The following is a 22719-nucleotide window of genomic DNA, read 5'->3' as shown; positions in this document are numbered from 1 at the left end:
TTAGTGCGAAACGCTGTTTATGGACAGCAAATATTTTATTAAAGGACAATTTGACAGCATTATTGTTAACTTTTTAAACAGAGTTTATTAAAAAAGTTGAAGCTCTACGGATTGCGATATCCAAACTTCAAACGATTGCATACAGCAGGCACTCTACGACGTGTGCTCCCCGTGGCAAATGGTAGGCAGGGGGGCAGCTGCCCCTCTTACCAACTCCCGACTTCCATGTGGGTCGGTCTTTTCCCGCACTGCAGGTCAAGACCATAGCGCCTCACAGAGCATGCGTGGTATATATTTTCCCCAAGTGCAACGTGAACAGACTCCCAGTATAAATTGAGTAGTAAATAAAATTAAAACCAGACCTTAATTAAAATTTGAAAATCTTTTGAGATTCAGAGGATTTTTGTATATATTCATGGATTTAATGAATTTTTAGGGACCTTTTGGGGTAGACATTTTTGAAGATCTTCACCCACAGAAAAACCATTTTAGCCCGTCTTCGGCACTTGTCGCGACCGAGAAAATATATTTTTAAAGTATTTTGACAAACAGTCAATTCATGGCACGATTCATTCTCTCATTTAGAACGATTTCGTCGAATAAAAAGTTAGTTTCTCCGCTCGGGTGGTCATTCAAACTCGTGTCGCAAATAGAAATCACAATTTATAATAATTTCATACTCTCAAGAAAAGTTCACATCCCATGTGTGTGTTTTTTGTTTCATTGCGAACAATTGTCCTGCTTGCATTAAACTGGCTGTTCATACACCATACAATAGTACCATGGCTTGTCTTGAATGGTTACCCTATGCTTGGCATATTCACGAATTGTTCTTCGAGTCGATAGAGTGACCCAAAAAATTATATTCCCATAAGAATCATATAAAAAAATCATCTGAATTATTCTTGATTCTCTCTGCTTTGCCAATATCAAATTTGCATTTAGTTCAAAATCTGATATCTCACCATACGATTTTGAAATCTAAGAAAAGAGAGTTGCATTTCCCCAAAGAATCATGTCTAAAATGTTTGGTTGTATCAACCAAGCTTGAATCTTCTTTGTCTCAAAACTTTGGCCATTGAAATGATTTAACCTCGATCTATTAAGGCTTTTCCAACGAAGTAGAGACGGTCTTTCAGTGAATTTCATGAGCTTAAAAAATATCTGGACACATTGACCAGTCTTGCTTTTCCTTCGCCTCCCAATACCCTCCTTTGTAAACATGTATTTCTAAATCTGACATCTCATCGTAAACTTTCTCGAACCAAACTGGTTTGTAGGCCTCGTACACTCGACCTTCCCGCTTCGCTAACTCCGCCTCAGCCTCCCGTTCTCGTCGCTTCGCGCGCTGTTTCTCCTCCAGTTTTCCCTTGGCCGTGTTCGCGTCATCCCACTTGCCCAGTTCCATGAGACGCTGGTCGGGTCTGAAACGAGAGTCTGATATCGCCACGAGGTCATCGGGCTCGTTCAAGGACATGGCGAAGTGCGAGAAATTGTATTGTGGTTCACGATCCTCACTACAAAACAAACACACGATGATAATTCAGTTAGTCTAATTTCTAACCTCAAATGAAGAAGGGAGTTGATGAAAGGTCATGCAAAGCGAGAGTTACATGCGTGCTTGGTTATACCTCGATCAAAGTTGGGTGGAAGTTGACGAATATCGCCTCCACACCCTCAACATTGACCCGACACTACCCCCTCACTTCCGCACCCCTGGCCTACACTCCCCCTCCCAAATGCCCGACACAGCCCCTACACTGTCCCACACAACCGCATCAACCCCCTCCCCCGGTCATTACTAGAAAATATACAACATAGAAAACAGACTAGACAAGTTGCATGACTTACGGCACAACGTTCATTTTCCATAATGCCACAGGAGTTCTTGTCTGGGCAACTTGTTTCGGCTGTCCGCCCTCAGACTTCGTTGTGTAGACGACTTCGGCGCAGTCTATCTTATTATCCCAGGTCCCCGTCAGAACATAATGAGTCACTTTGGATTTATCTAATACATAACCTGTCACCTTAAGAAACAGATTATACAAAAACATCAGGTGCACATCGCCAGACACTGGAATTTCAAAAACATATTTTCAAACCGAGGAAAGGTCGAGAATAAGTTTACACCTGGAATTCTTCAATGAAATCAACAAGTCGCCATTGATGGCAAAACTATTCTCCAGAGAAGCTTATTTACCTTTCTAGGTGTCTCTCTTGAGAAATATGTGTACGCGTTATACTTGAGTTTACATGTGTCGCCAGTAGTGTGGTTCACAATGTCCATTTCTCCGGACTAAAAAAGGAAAGCGTTTCATAGTAGTGTTAAAAAAAATGCACGAGAAATACAGAAATTTCTGCTTGGAAAATAAGGAAAACCGTCATTATCATGTTTGACTTCAAAGGTGATTCGTTGAGCACATCAGTCCGGTTCATCATGGTTGTTATAATAGTCATCTTACGTTACCTGATCGACCCATAGTTTTCCGACGATGATATTTCGTACCGTTGTAGTAACCTTACGCCAAGTGTAATGATTTCCCGACGTGCGGAATGTAAGATGCGCGACGCCGAGTGGAACAATTTGAAGATAGTTGCCTCGGAATTTACTGGTCGCCGTGAAGTCTTGCCAATACGTCCAGTTCGTGTGCTCAATGTGAAAACACGATATCGGGGGATGATGGCATACCTAGAGACAAAAAACGTTAGCATAATAAAAGCGATTTCAGCGTCCGTTGAAACGCCTTCGGGAGAGAAAACACTCGTGTTTCACATAAACCCTTGGTAATTTCTTCGTATTTTGAAATAAACAAAGTGATTGGTATGAACAAATTGCAGATATCTACAGAGCAATCAGATACCTTGCAGATACCTTCAGATTTTTCAACCACTGGGTTTAATTTCTGTGGTTACTATACCGTTGTGACCATGTTTTGTGAGGTTTCAAGACAGCTATCTCGGAGGACTTTACAGCTGGGGAGAGGGGTAAACTACCCTCCATCTCGGTGGGGCAGCTGGGGGGGGGGGTGAGACGACCCCACTTACTTGTTCGGCAAGACATCTCCATCCTTCCTCCAGACTTCTATCCATTTCAAAAGTCTCGCCCAGCAACGGGTTAAAAGGTTTCCCTGTTCGTATGCTTGTGGTGGAATAAGCAGAGATTGTGAAGGCTGCGACGTAGCACATTTCTTCCAAACTGTTCGTCGCGGCAGCAGCTTTATCCAGAAGATCAGAATATTCCATTTCTTCGGTCAGTCGTTGCAACATTGAGAGTGGCTCGTTAAAATTCACCTAAAACGGAATAGAAGAAAACACGAGCTGTAGATTTGAAGAAAGAATTTAGGTTTTTCTATACAGCAAATTTTCGAGTTCGCAGTTCGACTGAACGCTGCCAAGTTAATCTTCCAGATTAGATTTAGGATTACGATCTTAGGATTAGCGTTAGATTTAGGATTACGGTAATACTCACCGGCATTGGGATTTTGGAGAGATCTTTACCAATGCAGTTTTTCAGAATGTTCCAGAGGCTTAGACTTTGAGTTGGTTTGGGAGGAATATTTTTCCGTCGAGATATCTTTTTAACCTCCTCCTTGTCGGAATAATCATCTGGTGGTACCTTGGACGAAATATATTGTGAATATGTGAGATAAACAGGCGAAACGTACCGGTTAACAAAGTCAGAGTTACTACATTAAGGCAAGGTCATACGGGGAAAGACCACAGCTGGGAGTATTCAAATGAATGCAACTGGAATGCTAAAATTGGAGGTAAGTTTTTGGTGTGTTTTAACCTCGAGACACGCGTGGGAATCGTTTACAATGAGGATGGATGAGATACAAATACCCACAGCCTCGCAGTGGGAAACACGCGTAGGACTTTTGAGATCATTGCAGCACAAGATTCACACAAGATTAGCTTTCATTCCAGTTATATTAAACAGTCAGATGGCCCGTGGATGGCGTAGGATTGTCGGAACATGATTAGCGTAGGCCTGATCGTATGGATGAAGACGTCAACGGCATTTGTGGTTTTCGAAGGGCGACAGAGACGAGACACGAAGGCATTTAATATAATATTCTTTGAACTTTTTTTGTCTACCACATGCAGGAAAAACGGCACGATTACGAGTGGGCTTTCCGAAAAACGTGCTTGTCAACCCACGTGCATGTGAGCTAGCAGCGCTGCAGCTGAGTTTGATATTCAATTGCAACTTCTCAAAAATACAATCAAAATTATTCTATGGATCCATAAGAGGGTTTTCAGAAGGATTTTCAAGAAGAAAAAGATGAGCATCTTCACACAGAAGAAGAACATCGTATAACAGTAGATACAACGGAGAAAGTCTGATCTTTCGAACTCTAATTTGACCGTAGCTAAGTTCGACGAATGGCTGTTAATAGCTATAGGCTTTTGTGAATTATCTGCGGAGGGGGGGGAGGAGGTTGAAATGATAGCGTGCATTAACAGTTGCCCGCATTGCGCAAACACAGAAATCTGGTGCGCAAATAATCTTATCTGTTGCCGCAACACATTTGTGGCGGAACGTCATATTTTTTTTGTTGGTTTAAATGTTTTGAGTTGAATCGTATCATGCTAAAAAGGCAGGCGCGAGCCCTCTGGAGGTAATGACGAAGCCGCATCTATGAACTTAAGATAGAATAACTCCCGTAACCAGAGCGAAAGTCAATAAAGGTCACAGTCAAACAATCTTTCATCAAAATTTAAAGCTATTGCAAGTTGTTAAATTCAATGAGAGTCGCGAATAATTTAGTAAAAAAAAAGCCTTAGGGAAACTATGGAGATACTGTTGGAAAAACAACGGTATAAATCTTAGTGTTTCTGATAGATTTTCCCCGTTTGTTCAAAGACTTCCTAGAGTTGCTTTTCACTTCACAAATTGCTTCCGTTGTGGCTTTGCTAAAAACTTAATTTGCTTTTTCTAACATATTTCTTATTGTTCTTGCATTCGACTTTACCTCCTAATCGCTTGCAAATCGACCGCAAAGATCACATATAGTTTATCATCCAAATTATTACAATATTTCCTTGATTTTTGCTGGGAGAAGCCTCAGCTTGCATCAGCTGTCTTTTGCCGTACTGCATAAACAACAATAAAAACTGTTTACCGTAGCAAATAGACTTCTAATTTCATCTAATGACTATATTAAACTCAATTTATGATCGACGACGTGATTTTGCTAAAAGAGTTTGCAAGTTCTATGGAAATTCACAAATCTTATAGTATATAAAAAAGTCTATTCAGCAGAAGAATACATGCAGAAGATACAGAATTTAACCAAACTGACGAATGTTTATGCAATGTTTACATTAATTATCCAAAACAAAAATGAATATAGTTGGCGCCTTTTTCACTTAAGAAATGGGACTTTTGCTTTCAGATAAGCGCAACTCGATAGAAGAATGATTTTAAAAAAGTTTTTTGAAGCAAATTTAGCTGCAAAGCTTTGCAATCTGGCCTATATAATTGCACGAATCACTTTAAAGACCTCGTAATATTTACATCGTGGCTTTTCCGGCGTTGTCGTGAGGCATTGTTGAAGTAATTGAACGTGGTTTGATGCTGAAATCTCAAAACATAAAAAGCTCACTCACCGATGCTGATTTGTTGCGAGATGACGGCTTCTTAAAGAAGAAAGGCATTTTTGAACAATTTTTCCCGCGCAAAGAAAATTACATTTCCCAAACGGTGAAGAGTGTTGATATGCTACCTTGCTAACGCATATCTGCTGTTATATTAAAGTGATTCTTTGGTCGGCGTGAATAGGAGAGGCACAATGAGAGGATTTAATAAAAACGGCGATACACCGCTGACAAACCTCGCCACAAAACCGCAGTTTAATTATTTAGAACGTGGGCTCACAGCTGCCGAAATTAAGTGTTCGTTTCGGCACGTGTATCGCTCGGGTTCTACACGGCAGTCGGAAGTTGAAAACTCAGAACAAATGGTCAGCAATGGCTTCAAATTTGCACCTGAATTAGCCATCCAGTTTACTTATAGTTCAATGAAACAGAATGAAACAATCCAGTTTACTTATAGTTCAATGAAACAAAATGAAACATCCAGTTTACTTATAGTTTAGTTCAATGAAACAGAATGAAACAATCCAGTTTACTTATAGTTCAATGACACCCACCTCGCTAACGATCGCTGATATACTGTTCCCCAAGTCCCCGTCAGAGGCGCTGAGCGGGTGGCGCCCACTCGAAGGCTTCGCGGGTTGGGAAACTCCGAAGTCTGAAGCTGACCTCTTGTGTGACGATGACGATGACCCCACATCCTTCTCCGTGACGACGCTGACTTCGGAACTGCTCGGAGAGATGTCGGCTGGCGGGATATTAACTAAAAAGGAATTGGTGGAAAGAAATTAGCCGTGGTAGAGTAATGAGATCGCAGCATGACCGTAAATAAAATACTTTATCCAGTCAAACATATGAAGATCAATTTCAATACTTTATCCAGTCAAACGTATTAAGGTCAATTTCAATACTTTATCCAGTCAAACGTATTAAGATCAATTTCAATACTTTATCCAGTCAAACGTATTAAGATCAATTTCAATACTTTATCCAGTCAAACGTATTAAGGTCAATTTCAATACTTTATCCAGTCAAACGCATTAAGATCAGTGCCACTGACCTACAAGTTCTTCAGCGTCGAAAAACGCATCTTCATCATCACTGGAGTCATGAGAAGTGTCCATATTCTCCTGTATGGATGGATCACCAGCAGTCATGTTGGATGCCTGGCTGGATTCCACCGCGCTCGCTTTGAGCTTGGGAACGACCTGCTCGCGACAGACCTCCTCCAAGAAGTTGTGTTGTTTCGCTAAGTCTTCCACGGTTTGTTCCAGGCGTATTCGTTGCGCTCGTTCATGGTCGACCACCTTTTGGAAGTTCTTCTCCTGCTTTTGGGCCAGTTCAAGAAACTCACCGCATGCCTGGGAAGAGATAGAACTCGTAAAGACCTGGGTACGAGGATGAGTCCCTCTGAACTCTAATAATACAACTGAAACGCGAGACAAACTCTGCCTTTCTTCTAAGTCATGAGCTGAAATACTAGACCCTTACACTTGCAATTTTTGGTGCGATCTTATGTGCGATTTTCCTATTCTTGATGTATACGAGCTCCTATTTGAACATTCGTAACTAATTCACTCGTTTACATCTATCAAAAGACGATAATCGCCCATAAAATCGCAACAAAATTGCGAGTGTAAACGGGCCTAAACCTTTGGCTGTTTATCAAAATAAAGCTATTAAAAACTTCTATTCGGCATAAAAATGTTACGACTTGCAAAAATAAATATTAAAATCTACAAAAACTTTCATTCGGGGAAAAAGGCCGAAAAATATCGCTGATAATCTTTGAGCTTCCCTTTTCAAGTTTTGAAATTTTTACACCAAAAAGGTCTTTCAACTGCTCCAGTTTCATATATATAGCACACATACAGCACAGCATTCAGTTTTAAGTATTTCTGATCATCGCTCACTTCCCTTTCTAAATTAGCCGCCCAGTTAGTTTACTTAGTCCAATAATCACTCAAATATGTCCATCATCACCTGTCACTACCTGTTCGTGACTATTCACACAATTAAGCATATATTATAATGAATTTGTTCAGGTTTTTTGTAAAAAAAAAAATTGAAAATGTTCCGAATTATTTTTAGGGCCTAATTTGATGCTTGAACGAGCTTTGAAAATGCCTGCATAGTTCAAAATACTCCCTAAAAGGGTTTCTAAACTGTCTAAAATCACAGAAAAGATCATTTTGAACCTAAGAGAGTGTTCCTCAAAGAGAAATCTCTTTATGGGCATCCTGAGGTCGAAACGACGAGTCCTACTCTTGTATATTTTGCCATTAGATAAAATCAAATGGACTGCTTCGATATTTAAACACGCTGTTATCTGATGTCTGTATGAGATCATAATTGAATTCATAAAGATGACATAACTTAAATTGATGCCGAAGATAATTCAAATTTGCATAAAAAGTGGACGACTTTTTGTCGGATTAAAAATAAACAAAGTAAAATAATACTAAGAATGTAATATTTTAATAGGAGTGAACGTTCGAAAACGGATTAACATGTTCGTCTGTTGTAAACACTGTCAATTTTTCGGGTAAATGTATTGAATATTTCACCTCCCCCCCGTTGTTTCTCGCCTGCTTAAACTCGAAGAGTGGCATTGCGGAAGTTACTTCAAAAAGCTATAGAAACTCTCGTGTGTGCCCTGAAGTGTTCGTTGTGACTTCTACTTTAAGAGATTTCAAGTTGTTATTATCAGAGGCTCTGTTGAATATTCGCCAGCTGAGATTGAAGTGCCTAATACGATTTTACGGTTTAAAAAAAATCATTTGGGGCTGATTTTGGTGACTTCTGTATATCTACTTTACCAAACCCAGTTCTATTGTCCATACCGTCACTCAATGTTACAATTAAAAGTCTTTGAACAACAGTTGAAACTGCCTGTTTAAGCCAAATCTACTTCAGTTCATATAAAAATATATTGCACAGGCATGTGTCTCTATTTTATCATACAAATACCATTTAATAATTGATTGAGTGATATTGTAACACAAGTTTCCTTGACCACGTTCACATGCAAACAAAAACTCCTTCAAAATCCTCTCCATTAAGTCAGTGTCGAAAATCTCCTACGAGAATTGAAACTCACATTGTATATAAACACGTCTGCAACTAATCTTGAAATATTTTCAAGCCCGCTTCATGCATGTCAGTTTATTTTAATATATATCACACAAAGGCTCTAACCTTTCGTATGGTCCATTGCTCCGTTTTCCTGTTTTCCCACGGGCAAATTCGCAGCGCATCAGTGGCTACGACGAGCGTTTAATAAATCTCGCCGCTCACAACATTTTAATTACCGTTGCGAGTTCATATTTTAAGACCGAAACGAAATCCCTGACGTCGCTATGTCTATGGTCGCCATTTTATTAAGCATTTGTTTTGATTTGCATATGCTATTTACGAGCGTTGCATTATGAATGATGTGATGGATTAAGTCTGAGTTGAAATAATTTGACAATATAAAAAAGAGTTCGCACAAGCATGCCGTCAAATGGGAGTGATCGATAACGCACGAATTTATATATACATAGCAATTTAGGGCCATTTATAGGCCGAAAAAAAGTGCGCGATATAAATAAAACGCGTATTATATGACACAGGCGAACGACGCTCAAAACAGAAATTGGTAAACAGCCAGTGAATGCCAAGAAATGCATATAGATAACTCGTTTTCTTAACCTTCAGGGGCCGCTTCTTCGAAACGCATTTAGCTTAAACGGTGGTGGATAAGTTCAAAATGGAAAACCAAATTATCTATTTATTGAACAACTGAGCTGAAATATTTCGATGTAAATAGCTTAATTGTCAAAGGAAGTACATATTAAATGCGTAAGATGCAGTCATTCACAAGATGTACGAGAGTAATTTTAAACTTTGGCTTATCCACCGTTTAAGCTAAACGCCTTTCGAACAACAAGCTCCTGGTCATAGCGAGGATTATCATATTTTCCTGAACTACTCTAGAATTTAAAATCCTATTTCAAATAATCATTTTTCCAAAAATAGTTTAATTGGTATTTGTAGAATGCAGTTGCTATAATCCTGCATCTTTTACTACAAGACAACGTTCCTTAATCGAGCAGAGAGCTGAGTCTAGTTCAGGTTTGGACAAGTTGAGATGGGGAAACTAAATATATTCTAAAGTCTAAACAAGGCTTCATTACACCTTTCGCTTGAGGAAGTCATCTCAGGAATGCAGGAAGACTAAAGGTCACTGTACCATCCCTAAAGGCTAAAACAAGTAGCTAAACCTAGTCCTCTTCTCGATTGCAAAACGGTTGAAAACTTACGCTGATCATGGCACTTGATGTTATCCTGAACAAGGTTGCTTTTTCATTCACAACCTTCAATCTCCTGGCTAGTTCATCCTCCTCATCTCGAAACTCGCTCAGGTCCTGCACTTCGCTTATCGCCTTCTGTAATGCCGTACCATGTTTTGCTACGAGGTCATTACAGGTCTGCAGGTCATCAACCTTACTTGAAAGAGGTTTCGTACAACTTTCATTTTTGTCATCATCGTCCTCGTCATCTAGAAAAATACCTCAAATTACAACTGACCAAGACACCATTACTAAACTAATGTAGTATTCTGGAATTTGGTTTGAATATCTCATATCTTATTAAAATGTCCTCTTTTACAAATACTTATTCTTTACATGAACTGAATAAAGGTGTTTATAATAAATATACAATTTCACACTATGAACCTGATCAATTTTCCATTCCTAAACGTTTTCCTATTGTGTGTAGTAAAAATTGTCATATTTTGGGTATTTGTTTATATTCTTTACTTTAATTAATGTATAATATTTTTAATATCGGCAATGAACCTATAAATACATTGCCTCAAATACATAAATATAAATTCGGCGTTTCCGTTTATACATTGTGATATTTATCAAAATATTTTGTTATGGGCATATCAAAGGGTCGAAAAGATCAAGACTCACCAGACTCGAGCATTTTAATGGCTTTCGCTTTAACAAGTTCTAGAGCTGTAACCCACTTTTGTCGTTCAACTTCCGAGGAAGCTTTCAAATGAAAATAATGAGTGCTGCCGTTTGACACAACAAAACTACAAGGGTCGTCTTCGGTGCAAATGAATGCGGTTGCCAGATTTATCGTTCCCCTACAGGTGTGAGCAACTTCAGCCTGGTTTCTAGATAAAAGAGGAAGCAATTAGATCATGACGGTTATATTAAAAAAATTAACAACAAGAAGTTATAAAGACACGAATATTTTTACCTGTAATACGAGAGTAAGCCATTGCTTAAGACGAACCAGCGCTTTTGATAGCCTTTGATGTAATTTGTCCATTTCATTAACCATCCTCGAAAAATATCCGTGGCTCCTTTACCAACGTCCTGCATCATTGGATAAAGATTTTAGGAAGATTCACGTCTTTCAAGTCTTCTCGTGACTTCTCGAAAAGGACGCCATGTTTAATAATTATTACATCTAACCCGCAACCACCCGCAGCATACTTGCTTGGGTGACTAACCCGCACATTAGAGATATTTTAATTGATAAATATTTAAAATATAAAATGTAATTCTTAACATTTTTGCAACATAATTATTGTAATTTAATGTGTTTTTTGTCTACATCGGCGTTGAATGAATGCTCTAGGTTTATTTCGTATCCTGAAACCCGTGCCATAGCCCCAAATTTTAATAAAACCGTACACTTCATAACTCTGATATATTTTTATAAGTTTTCATTCTCCATAGTGTCATTAATGTACAATTTGTGCGCCCAAAGGCAAGTTAAGTCTAATCGTTTAGTGGCTTTGTACACATTGATTTAGAAAAGTTCATTAGGACCACAGCTGAAAACGCTGCTATCGGTTAACACCCCTGTTTATCACCAAATATCAACGGATGATATCTCCGATCCCCTCAGGTATCGTCCATATCAGTACTTTTGTCAATGTTTTCCCCAGAAGGGACATTTTGTATTTTCTCCGTAGTCCCGCAGTCTGTACACAGTCTGAGCGGCAGCTGAGATGAGTGAGTGCTTAGAGTTTGCTTCGTGCAATTGTCGCAAAATATTCGTCCACATTGTCTGCAATGGTGCTAAAAAAATGTTTAAAAAAATCATAAATTTAGTGAAACCATTTCTTGTAGGTTGAATTGCGATAAATACGGAAAGCTTTCCTTGTAGAAACGCTGCCATAAACATGGTTCTTTGTTTATAAAAATTCGCCTAAATAACAGATGAAAATTTAAACCTTATCTTGCGGCACATCCAAAGGTTTTTCACATTTCCTGCACGATGAAACATCATCTTCGTGTTCCCATTTGATCTCCTTTTGAGATTCCTTCATTTCTTCCAACTTCACCTGCAAAATAAAAATATTTTAAGTCCTCAGGAAATGAAAGTCGACGTTTTGAAATGAGCCTAAAGGGTTTACAAACAGGGAAAAAATTTAGTAGGTTAACAAGGTAATATAAGTAATCTGTTTTGAAAATTTGCTAAATCGGTTCGAATCCAAGGAATGATAGAAGAACATGGTTGACATAACTCACTACAACACACCACTTACCCAGGGGCCTCTCAAGAGGGAGGGCAGAGGGGACAATACCCCACAAGTGGGAGTACAAGATGAAAGGTCGCGCGGAAAGGCCCTCAGACAAAATTGGCTTTGTGGAAAGCACTCCATGCACACACATTACCTGCAAACTTTGCGACAGTTGTACAAAATCCCTTTGAACTGCTTCGCTGTTATTCAACTGGCTGTTTAAAGAATGAAGTTGTGCTTTCAACTGCTTCACATCATTCACGAGGTTGTCCTGCACGATAAATATGAATTACCTCGATGAATTAAGTCGAAAACAACATTCTGCTTAACGTGATGACAAGTTGACAACATGCTTTGAAGAAATCGTTTTATCCTTACATTTTCTTTAGTGGAATTCTGCAGTTGTTTTTCCAGAATTGTGATAACCTCATTCGAGTAAGTGTCATGGGAACGACTGTCAGATGGTTGCTAAAGAAGGTTGTAACAGGCAAGAAATGTTACTTTGTGTCAAATACAGTGAGAAATCTCAGCAACTACTGTAGGTCTAAATGGATAAAATAATGCATGAATAAGGATTGAGATTATTCCACAAAATGATTTACCACCTTATTGCTCTGCTGGGCTAATTTGCTTTTTAGGTTTCCTGGAAGCAAAGATGAAAAAAGTAGTAAAGATTATACTAAGAACTGATCCCCCTTCCTTTTTTACTAGTGTACTACTTTCCTAGAGTAGAACCTTATAACCATTATATTTTTATCATTTTTGATCTATTGCTTACTAATTTCGCGTCCCAATTCTTCAATCTCAGCTTGGTACAGTTGTTCCAAGCTTTCCTTAGCAACACCTTCAGCAACCACACGATCTTTCAGGAAGTTGATCTAGAATGATCTGCGCATTAGTTTGGGAATTGAAGGCAAATAAATCAAGGCTTTTTCTCAAGATACAGCTAAGCTATCTCGCCAGCAGAAGTTCCAGCACACGAGGACATCAACACAACCATGTATAACCATGAACAACCATGTATAACCATGTATAACCATGAACAACCATGTATAACCATGTATAACCATGAACAACCATGTATAACCATGTATAACCATGTATAATCATGAACAACCATGTATAACCATGTATAACCATGAACAACCATGTATAACCATGTATAACCATGAAACAACCATGTATAACCATGGACAACCATGTATAACCATGCAGACATCATTGCAGACCTCACCTCACTTTGCAAAGCTTCGTTAGTTTTTGAATCCGTTTGTAAGACCCCTTCCACATTATCTTGTGGTCTCTAAAAACACATGGCAAACAGATATTACCTAAAGTATACTAATATGGAAGCCATGAAAAAAATGAATGTATATATGTAAAATATTGTAGATTCAGTAAATAAATTGGCTGCTGGGTCGAAGATTGCACAGTTCAATAGACGTTGGCTTTGATCACACATTGACGGCTTTCACAACAATCTTGCCACGTTTAATTGGTGTGAAATTTTCAGCTTGCTTATAAACTACATATCCGGCGTATGTGTACGACGATAATGCATGTTCAATAACTGTGGATCGTACCAACATTGATAAGTAAGCATACCTGTGCTACTCGCTGCTGACCGCCGCTTTTCGCCAAAGACCGACTGTTCTCTGACAGCTGTTCGTACTAAAATGTACATCATAAACCACAATTGTATACTGCATGTCAATGAAAATACGATGTAGGCATGATAGCTAAGTGGACAAGCTGTTTTGGAGCGGAAGAATAAGAGTTACTCGCATCTATACCTTCGCAAGTAAGCTGTCTCGGGAAAGCATCAACTCGCTCTGAAAAGAGGAAGAAATAATCATCATTTGACGAAACAATCGTAAACAATGTTGCTGGTAATTTCTGAAGGGGCAAGAGTTGAATGACATAGATTGTTGAATGAGATTTGGCTCGTTTACACTTCGATTTATTATGGTCGATTTTCTTCTTTTGGTAGATGTGAACGAGTAATTAGTTACGAATGCTCTGATGTATAAGAACTCTTATTTGAACATCAGTAACTGAATCACTCGTTCACATCCATCAAAAGAAGAAATCGCACATAAATCGCAGCCAAAATTGCAAACGGGCCTATAGACTGAATAAAGAATTTTTATTCAAGTGAGATCGTAAACACACCAATTGGGAGCTGGTGTCCTTCTTTGTTTTATCAATATCAGCGGTGATTTCATCCAACAGACTTTCGAAGCTCCTTTGTGTGTCCATCGCTACCTTAATCTGAGAGGAAACCAAAAGGTTAATTACAGTACAAAGTAGCGTAATGTAAGCGGCAAGTCAGGGTCTTCTACATCACAATAGGATATAACAGTGGATTCTAAGGGTCATAGGCGGATACCTGGGCTTGCGCATCCTCGCTGGCGATCTTCACACTCTGTTCCAGGCGATCACAAGCTCTCTTTATCACTGTAACAGTTTCCTGTAGAGTGAAATGCGATAATTAGGATAATTCCAAGGCTGGAATACCTCTACTGTGGACACGGGCCGAAGTCTGAGATGAAAACTTTTAAAAGACCAAACTTTGAAGGAGAAAGAAGTAAACTTAGGTGGGGAAAGAGGTTTTGTTTCCTAAGGGAAGGCTGGTTTTTAAAGTGGGAGGGGGGTAGCCTTTGTTTTAAGAAGGGCGTTAATAGAAGGTGCACCGTTCCCTGTGGCATGCCAAATGCAAAGATGAACGGACCTGCTCTTCTTTCAATTTCTTTGATAATTCTGCAGTTTCTTCTGACAAAGCCTCGTTTCTCTGTTGCAGTTTCTGCAGCTGTTTTTCATAGTTACTACACATCTCGCATGCGCGATCCACGTCATTCGACAGTGAAGATTTTGCCTGGAAGAACGTGGCAACACAATATCAATAGTACTCCAAGGGTTCAAACCTAAGTTCGTTAGACATAACATGCACTCACAGCTTCCTCAAAACTCTTCCAGTCTATGTTTTCTTTCTTTCGTTTTGATTCGTCGTTTTCGTTCGTGAGAACATCGAGTTCTTCCGACCGACATCGTGGGCTCTTCGTTGCGGCTGGAGGAAAATGAAAAGTTTTTATTACCCGGTGTCTGACTCCGCTGGGGCCAGTTGTGTAAAACTTTTTAACTAAATTTTGAGTAGTTAAAATCGAATTTAACTCGAAAATACACGATTCTGATATACATCACACAGTACCTGGTGCGAGTTCTGATTCCAGATCGTCAGCGGATTTGTATTTCTTCATTTTAACACCATTAACAATCAAAGTTGTCTCATCGTCAGAGAATGCATTCAGACTTCTACTGTCAGAATCTACACTATCACTGAACACCGTAGGATGAAGAGCATTGGGAACTAACGGCGATGAACTTGAACCAAACTGTGGAATATCACTCTGGTGAAACAGAATTAGTAGTAACATAAAAGAGAGTCGTTCGGGGGGAGGGGATAAAAAAGAGAATCGTACGGGGGGGAGGGATACCATAACAAATACTCACATCTAATATCGAGGAAGGGGTGGAGGGTAGACTGCTCGCCTTTGGACCGCGAACAAGACTGGCAAGCGATCGTTTTGATTCAGACGAACTTGGTGTTTTCGTCCTAACGTTGTCTTTTTTGTTAGCTCCTTGCTTGTTTAGTTTACGGCTTAAGAAACGTTTGTTTGTCGCCGGTGATGGTGGGGTGAGAAGCTTCACCGAGACATTCTTCTCTTGTGGATCTTCGCCGATGAGTTTCAGTTGTTCGATGGTTAAAAGATTCTTAATTTTGTCCAGCTCAAGTTTTTGTACACGCTGCGTCTCTAGAAAGCGATCATTCGCCATGCCCCAGGTGTCTTTCAGAGCGAGGTGCTCTTCCTTCTCTTGTTCCAGTAATCTGCACACTGGATGGAAAGAGACGGAAATCTCTTTAATGGAGATAGCACATGGTGTACCGGTTTACCATGCCTTACCAAGACTATTTATAATTTAGCATAATGACCACACCATGTACCACACCACACCATACCACACCACAGTATACCATACAATACCATACCATACCATACAATACCATACCACACCGTATCATACCATACCATACCATACCATACCATACCATACCATACCATACCATACCATACCATACCATACCACACCACACCACACCACACCACACCACACCACACCACACCACACCACACCACACCATACCATACCACACCACACCACACCACACCACACCACACCACACCACACCACACCACACCACACCACACCACACCACACCACACCACACCACACCACACCACACCACACCATACCATACCATACCATACCATACCATACCATACTACACCATACCATACCATACCACGCCATACCATACCACACCCAAACCACGCCACACCACACAATACCATACTCAACTCACCATTATGAAGTTCTTTCCTAAGTTTATCTGCATCTTCCTGAAGAACAGCTGTAATTCATAAAATTACCATATCAATCCTCTTCCACTTTTGCTAATAAGGCGTTACTTTCCAACTTACTCTTTTGTGTGTTCAAAACTGCAACAAACATTTCAAGATCTGTTCTGGCTGACCGTTCTGCCTCCAAATATTGACTCAACTCTTTTATCTGAAGAAGAAGGTAACAGTTGAATAACTTGAATTAGTTTCAGCCATGCAAACATGCTGGTGGTTAATTCAATACCTTTTCATCTGTCTCTTCAGAAGTACTTCCATGTGACATATCTTGCTGTGCATTACTCTGTGCAAAAAAATATAGAAAAAAATTACATAATTTTGAACTCTTTTAATGCAACTTTGCAGCAAAATTATCTCACTTTAACAGGTCTCTTTTCTTGCTTTGTTTCTAAAACAACTATTTTGTCATTGGCATTCTTCAATTTCGATTTCAAAGATGCAATTTCCTACAACATAAAGAGTAAAGAATATAACAGAAATATGTTATAGGACCAAGCCCAATGATAGCAAAAATGCACTTTGAGGCTCTGTCCTTCAATGGAATTGACAAAAAATGTGAAATTTACTTCTTCTAGAGGCATGACAATTGATCTTAATGTCTCAGCATCCTCTTGAGCCTAGAAAAATAGCAATAAAATTAAGTTTAATATCCCTTTTATTACATTTAACTGGGGTTCCTGACTCACAAAACACTGACTCAAATCTTAAAAACTGCTCTAAACTTCCACAACCTTCTTCATGCTATCCTCCAAATTTTCATCAGTGTCTGCAACTGGCTCTGGTGTACTTGGTTGTGCCGATTTCCATGGCAACACATCAAACAGCCCATCGCCTGAATCATCCTCTTGTTGTGGGGGTGGTAGTAGTTGTAGTTGTTTGGATTTTAACTCGCGGATTTGTGCCTTGTATTTTGACACCTTCTTCTCTAAGTCTTGATTGGCCACAACCAATCCCATGCGTTCAGCTTCAAACTTCTCCTTTTCTTCCTGCCGTGTATCCTGGACCGCATCTGAAGAAGAATATTGTGTAAAATGAGGCAAAGTAAATCAAAAACTTCATGTAATGTGGTACAACAACTGCCTAAATTAGACAAAACACTTCTGGACGTTTCGACCTGAGGGCCTTCGTCAGGAGAGTTGGTATGAACTAACCTAACTCATACTAACTCTCCTGATGAAGGCCCTCAGGTCGAAACGTCAAGAAGTGTTTTGTCTAATTTAGGCAGTTGTTACATCACATTTGATGCTAGTTGTTTGAAACTTCATGTACGACATATTTTCTACCATCATCAACAAAATAGTATGAAATATTTTCCACCATTATCTACACTCTCCTAGCCAAGGAAAGAAAATAAAATAGTTTACCATGCATTATTGCTTTGAGGGAGGCAATCTCCTCCTGATATTTGAACTTCATTGCCGTAAGCTCGTCATTATTCGAGGTCTCTGAGATGAAGACGGCGGTTTTGAGATTATCGCGCTCTGTTGATACACTCTGTAGATTAGCCAAGAGCTTCGCATTCTCTTCACGAGCTATTGTAAGCTTCGTCACCTCATCATTCAGCTCAGCTGTAAATGTTTAACTCATTATGAGGAATTCCTACCAAAAGATACCTCAAAGAAAGCTGCGGAACATGCAAACAATGTATTAAATTGGCGGCTTTGTTTTTTACTTTTGAGCTATTGTTTCATGGCCATTCAAGCAAATTCAGGAAGTGCCCTCACAAGATGATGACACACAGGTACAGGTAGCTTTAAATACTGAATATTAATATCCCTCTTTTGTTTACTAAACTGAAATCTATTGATATAGTAAATCTGTTGATAGACCCTGGCAGCAAACTGGCTTTAAAACACCAACTTGAAACAATTTATGTAAGATATTACATACAGGCAATAAATTATTAAACACGTTCTCTCTAAAAACCAACAAAATAAGGATTTAGCCTTCAAAAACTTACTTTCTTTCTGAAGAAAAATCTCTTTAAATTGGGCTCGTTTTTTCCCGAATTCTTGTTCTTTCGTTTCGATTGCAGAACGTAACTCATCGTGTTTCGTTTCTAGTTCTTGCACTTTAGCCTGAAGTGAGGCCACTGCGCTTTCCTCTAAATCAATCAAGAAATACAATAGCTACGTAAGGTATAATTTTAAATAAAATTCAATCTTCATTCTCGGATTCTCCAATACCCCCAAATTATAGCCAAAATATTCTTAAGAACCTGACCTTTTTATCTCAAACTAACGAAACTTAGAGGCTGAAATAACTATTAAAATAAACGTACCGTCCATTTCAACTCATCTCTTCAATGAAAAGGGGCAAAATATTACATTTAAAAGCAGGACCAACGCTGAAACGTATTTTCGTTCCACCATTATCGCGGAACCCCCCGGTGTTTATTTTTGGTGCAATACACCCCCCGTCAAAATCATTTCGCAATCTCATGCGTGGGAGTGTGCGTGAGACCCACGAGGAAACACAATACCATTCGGAAGAAAATTTCCCTCAGGCAAGGAATTTTCTAAAACCGTTCTGCCATCGACGTGGGAGTTAATTACGATAATTACTGCGGGTATTACACCCCGTGATAGGTGGGGGCACATAGCATGTTACTAAAAACATGAAAATTTCACACAAATTTGACTCCACGGCTTCGCAATCCACTCAAAGAAGGGTACATGTCCCACCCAGAACAATGCCCAGATCCCACCCACACTACACCTTAAAATGTGCGCGTGGCACTCGCGTGGAAGGCACGTTGATGAAGAAACGAAGGTGCCGCTTCGGAACATGAAGTTATGTCTACGGAAAAACTGAAAAAAAAGAAATTTTCTGTAGTAAACCACTTTGTTGCGGGAGGTCTAGGAGGAGCAGTTGGTTCTGTATTAACGTCGCCATTTGATGTGGTTAAAACAAGACTTCAATCGTCGGGATATAGTTTACAAAAAGTAAACTATGGCAACCTCAATTTGGCAGGTTCAAACCAAGCTATCATCGGTGCCCCATCAAAACATTTTAGTGCCGTATTTGCTTATATGCGTTACATGATAAAAACAGAAGGATGGCAATCGCTGTATCGTGGCTTGGAGCTCCAGTTGTTCGGCACAGCACCTTCGAGGGCGATTTACTTTGCAGTCTATTCAAACTGCAAACATTTCTTAAAGGTACACGGGAACCTAAAAAACGATAGCATCGCTTTGCCTATAGCTTCTTCTGTTGTCGCTGGTTTTACAACATGCACAATGACAAATCCAATATGGTTTTTGAAAACAAGGTTACAGCTGGAGTGTTCGCGATATGGTGGCAATCACAAAGGTCTTTGGAAAACAATACGAAATATTTATATGAAAGAAGGATTAAGGAAATTCTATTGTGGGCTAACAGCTTCCTATCTGGGTATTGGTGAAACCATTATACATTTTCTTATTTATGAGCAAATGAAAATTAAGATCAACAATTTTTATACAAGAGATGGTAACAAGTCATTTCATTTTTCAACCTGTGTGATCGCATCAACACTATCAAAATCGACGGCTGCTGTGATCGGTTACCCCCATGAGGTGTTGAGGACGAGGTTGAGACAACAGTCTAACGAGGTGCTTGGTCAAGCTAGGTACAGTTCGGTCCTACAAACGGCAAGGATAATGCTAAAAGAGGAGGGATGGACTGCATTCTACAGTGGTTTGTGGACACATCTGTTACGTCAAGTACCCAACACGGTTATACTGCTTTTAACCTATGAAACCATTATTCATCATTTGGAAAAATGAAGGTTGCATGTATAATGCTGTCCAGACATGACTACAATGCAATGTGAAAATACAAGTCAATATATTATATAGAAGTACATATATATATATATAGAACATTGCTGTTACCATCCAGGTATTTTAAAGCAAATTTTGGTAAACAGGTTTGTCACAATGCTTGCAAGTTTATTTCCAAACTTCATACCTCAACTGAGATGGTTAACATGTGTGTTGTTACATTTGTGTTGTTCGTTGTGTTATTTAATTGATAAGGCGAACCTAAGAAGCTGAGAATTAATAAATATATTATTTATATAGTGCAAGACATATAGTGGTCAGAATCTATATACTATAGTTAGACAAATGTTTTAAATTATGAAAAATTTACAAATTAAATAAAACATTTTTTGAATATTCCTTCATTGTTTTGATCATTGTCTGATTTAGCTGCTAAAATTTTTTAAGATTTAAGAATATCTTTAGGAATATTTAAGAAAATAAGAAGCTTGCTTATGCCTGTTTGGAGGACAATTTCTATATATATTTAAACTTCAATGTTAATCAAGACTTCTGAAAGTTAAATTACCTATTGTTTGGAGGAATTCCTAGCCCATTCACTTTGTCTTACGAGATTTAGAAACCTTCACAGTTTCAGGTAATGTCAGTACTAACCCAGCAGCAAATATGGCCCCAATACCAAAACACACCATGGGTATTCTTTTATCATAAACCTCAAGACCAATAACTAGTGGTGCCAGAATACTACCAATGCTAGCTGCAATTGAAAATATACCCATGGAAAAGCCCTTTACAGAGGCACCAAAATGCTCCGCAGAGAAGATATATATTATGTTGTAACAAGCTGCCACGCCAAATTTTCCCAGCAGAGCCAGCACTGTTATGATGTTCATGTTTGACTGATCCATCCCTTGTAACCATCCACAAACAAGACAAGCAAGTGATCCAATCAGAGCAAGGCAGCTCAACGGCTTTCTTCGGCCAGACTTTATAAACCACATACTGAGAAATAGAGCTGGGATCTCGACCAATCCACATAAACTAAAACTTATGTATTTGTTGCTGCTGAGGTTGCCCGAGGCGAATGACAAACCATAATACATCATTGCAAGAAAGAGCCAAGTTGCCGACAAAATTAAAACCTTTTTAAGATAACCTGGTCTTGCAAATACACTTGTGTTACTTTGGCTGTTTTTTACATTGGTTTTAGGTGCATCGCTGGACAATTTCTCAAGGGATGTTTCCGAGATCTCCTCTCCATTTTCTTTTGCAATATCTCTCAACAACTGCTTGCCTTCTTCAATTTTGCCATTTTCCACCAGCCATTGAGGGGATTCACACAGGCCATTTGGAAGAAGGAAAGCTGAACAAAACACAATCGGCAGAGATACAGTGATTGTCAGGTATCTCCAGTCTCGAATGAAGTAGGCAAACAGACCCAATACAAGATAGCCAATTGCATAAAATGCCTGATGAGCTGTCAACAACATATCTATAAAGATGTGGAATACAGCAATTATTCAGTACAAACTGGCTAATTCCACATTCCGCCACCCTTTGTGGAAAGGGTGTACCCCTACCCTTTCCAATTAGGCCAAGATGGAAACCATGCTTCATATATACAGTTACAATAATGCAAAGTTTACAAACCCTTTGAACTTCGTCCAACCGTTTCTGATATTAGCACAAATACCGCCGTACTTGAGCCATTTAACATAACAGCTGCAACAAATCTGAAGAAAAGAAACTGCTCAAAGCTCTGTGAAAATCCACTGGCGATGCAGGCGAACGAAGCTATCGACGACAGCACGACAATGGTTTGTTTTCGTCCTTGCTTATCCGCCATTCCACCAAAGAGGACAGCTCCAAGAAAACAGCCTGCCATTACTATGGCACTTGCGAGGCTTCTCTTGTATTCTTGGTCGCAAACCAGTCGCCATTCGCTTGTTATCGACGAGAATTCACTGCTAAACTGCACACTCTCGCACAACGAACCGTTCGCTAAACATGGAAAATTACCATTTGTGGTCAAAGGTTGGCCGTCGTTGCCGCCGCATCGCCAACGCGGTTTATCGGCCACAAACACCAACAAAAACATCTGACAGCACCTGAACACAACCAGAAAATTTAGCAAGCCGTACACACGTTTCTGAAACCTGCCAAATTCCCCAATTCGGGAAAGAATACTGTTTAATTGAGACATTTTAATGCAAGAATTACAACACCCACTGTTACAAGTTATAGCCCAAATATTATTACAATTTACAACAGATTAAAATTTCATTATGATGCAATTCATGTGATTTAGTCTTATAAATATTGTACAAAGTTCTCTTTGTTTTTT

At 39.2% G+C, this 22719-nt stretch overlaps 3 protein-coding genes and 1 pseudogene across 4 annotated transcripts; 1 reads left to right on the top strand and 3 right to left on the bottom strand.

The window, feature by feature from the left end:
• Positions 1-9: 9 nt before the first annotated feature.
• LOC114520370 (oxysterol-binding protein 1-like) lies at positions 10-11062 on the bottom strand. The gene is made up of 11 exons (XM_028540621.1): positions 10858-11062; positions 10563-10771; positions 9903-10141; positions 6659-6959; positions 6156-6361; positions 3470-3616; positions 3046-3291; positions 2468-2689; positions 2201-2296; positions 1852-2027; positions 10-1517 (listed from the first exon to the last, which is right to left on the bottom strand). Exons 1-11 carry the CDS (start codon positions 10983-10985, stop codon positions 1154-1156), a joined length of 2334 nt encoding a protein of 777 aa, XP_028396422.1. The 5' UTR covers positions 10986-11062; the 3' UTR covers positions 10-1153.
• Positions 11063-11141: 79 nt separating this feature from the next.
• On the bottom strand, positions 11142-18996 carry LOC114520369 (rab GTPase-binding effector protein 1-like). Its single transcript, XM_028540620.1, has 24 exons — positions 18893-18996; positions 18572-18715; positions 17976-18179; positions 17343-17620; positions 17178-17228; positions 16971-17057; positions 16838-16894; positions 16675-16762; positions 16557-16604; positions 15644-16026; positions 15342-15540; positions 15088-15200; positions 14865-15008; positions 14523-14603; positions 14306-14404; positions 13927-13965; positions 13739-13804; positions 13368-13436; positions 12912-13011; positions 12739-12776; positions 12512-12601; positions 12288-12404; positions 11843-11953; positions 11142-11687 (listed from the first exon to the last, which is right to left on the bottom strand). Exons 1-24 carry the CDS (start codon positions 18897-18899, stop codon positions 11511-11513), a joined length of 2790 nt encoding a protein of 929 aa, XP_028396421.1. The 5' UTR covers positions 18900-18996; the 3' UTR covers positions 11142-11510.
• A 377-nt stretch (positions 18997-19373) lies between these two features.
• Positions 19374-20488, top strand: LOC114520539 (annotated as a pseudogene).
• Positions 20489-20578: 90 nt separating this feature from the next.
• LOC114520537 (solute carrier family 22 member 15-like) lies at positions 20579-22604 on the bottom strand. 2 transcript variants are annotated; one of them, XM_028540831.1, is made up of 3 exons: positions 22026-22604; positions 20944-21867; positions 20579-20644 (listed from the first exon to the last, which is right to left on the bottom strand). In XM_028540831.1, exons 1-2 carry the CDS (start codon positions 22576-22578, stop codon positions 20972-20974), a joined length of 1449 nt encoding a protein of 482 aa, XP_028396632.1. In that variant the 5' UTR covers positions 22579-22604; the 3' UTR covers positions 20579-20644; positions 20944-20971. The 2 variants fall into 2 exon arrangements, with proteins under 2 accessions (XP_028396632.1, XP_028396631.1); XM_028540830.1 differs by lacking the exon at positions 20579-20644 and having other exon boundaries at positions 20897-21867.
• Between the last annotated feature and the right edge of the window lie 115 nt (positions 22605-22719).

The sequence above is a fragment of the Dendronephthya gigantea genome, unplaced genomic scaffold (genome assembly GCF_004324835.1).
Source record: "Dendronephthya gigantea isolate DGI-Jeju-01 unplaced genomic scaffold, DenGig_1.0 000016F, whole genome shotgun sequence".
NCBI classification, from domain to species: Eukaryota; Metazoa; Cnidaria; class Anthozoa; order Malacalcyonacea; family Nephtheidae; genus Dendronephthya; species Dendronephthya gigantea.
This window is presented reverse-complemented; position numbering and strand designations above follow the sequence as displayed.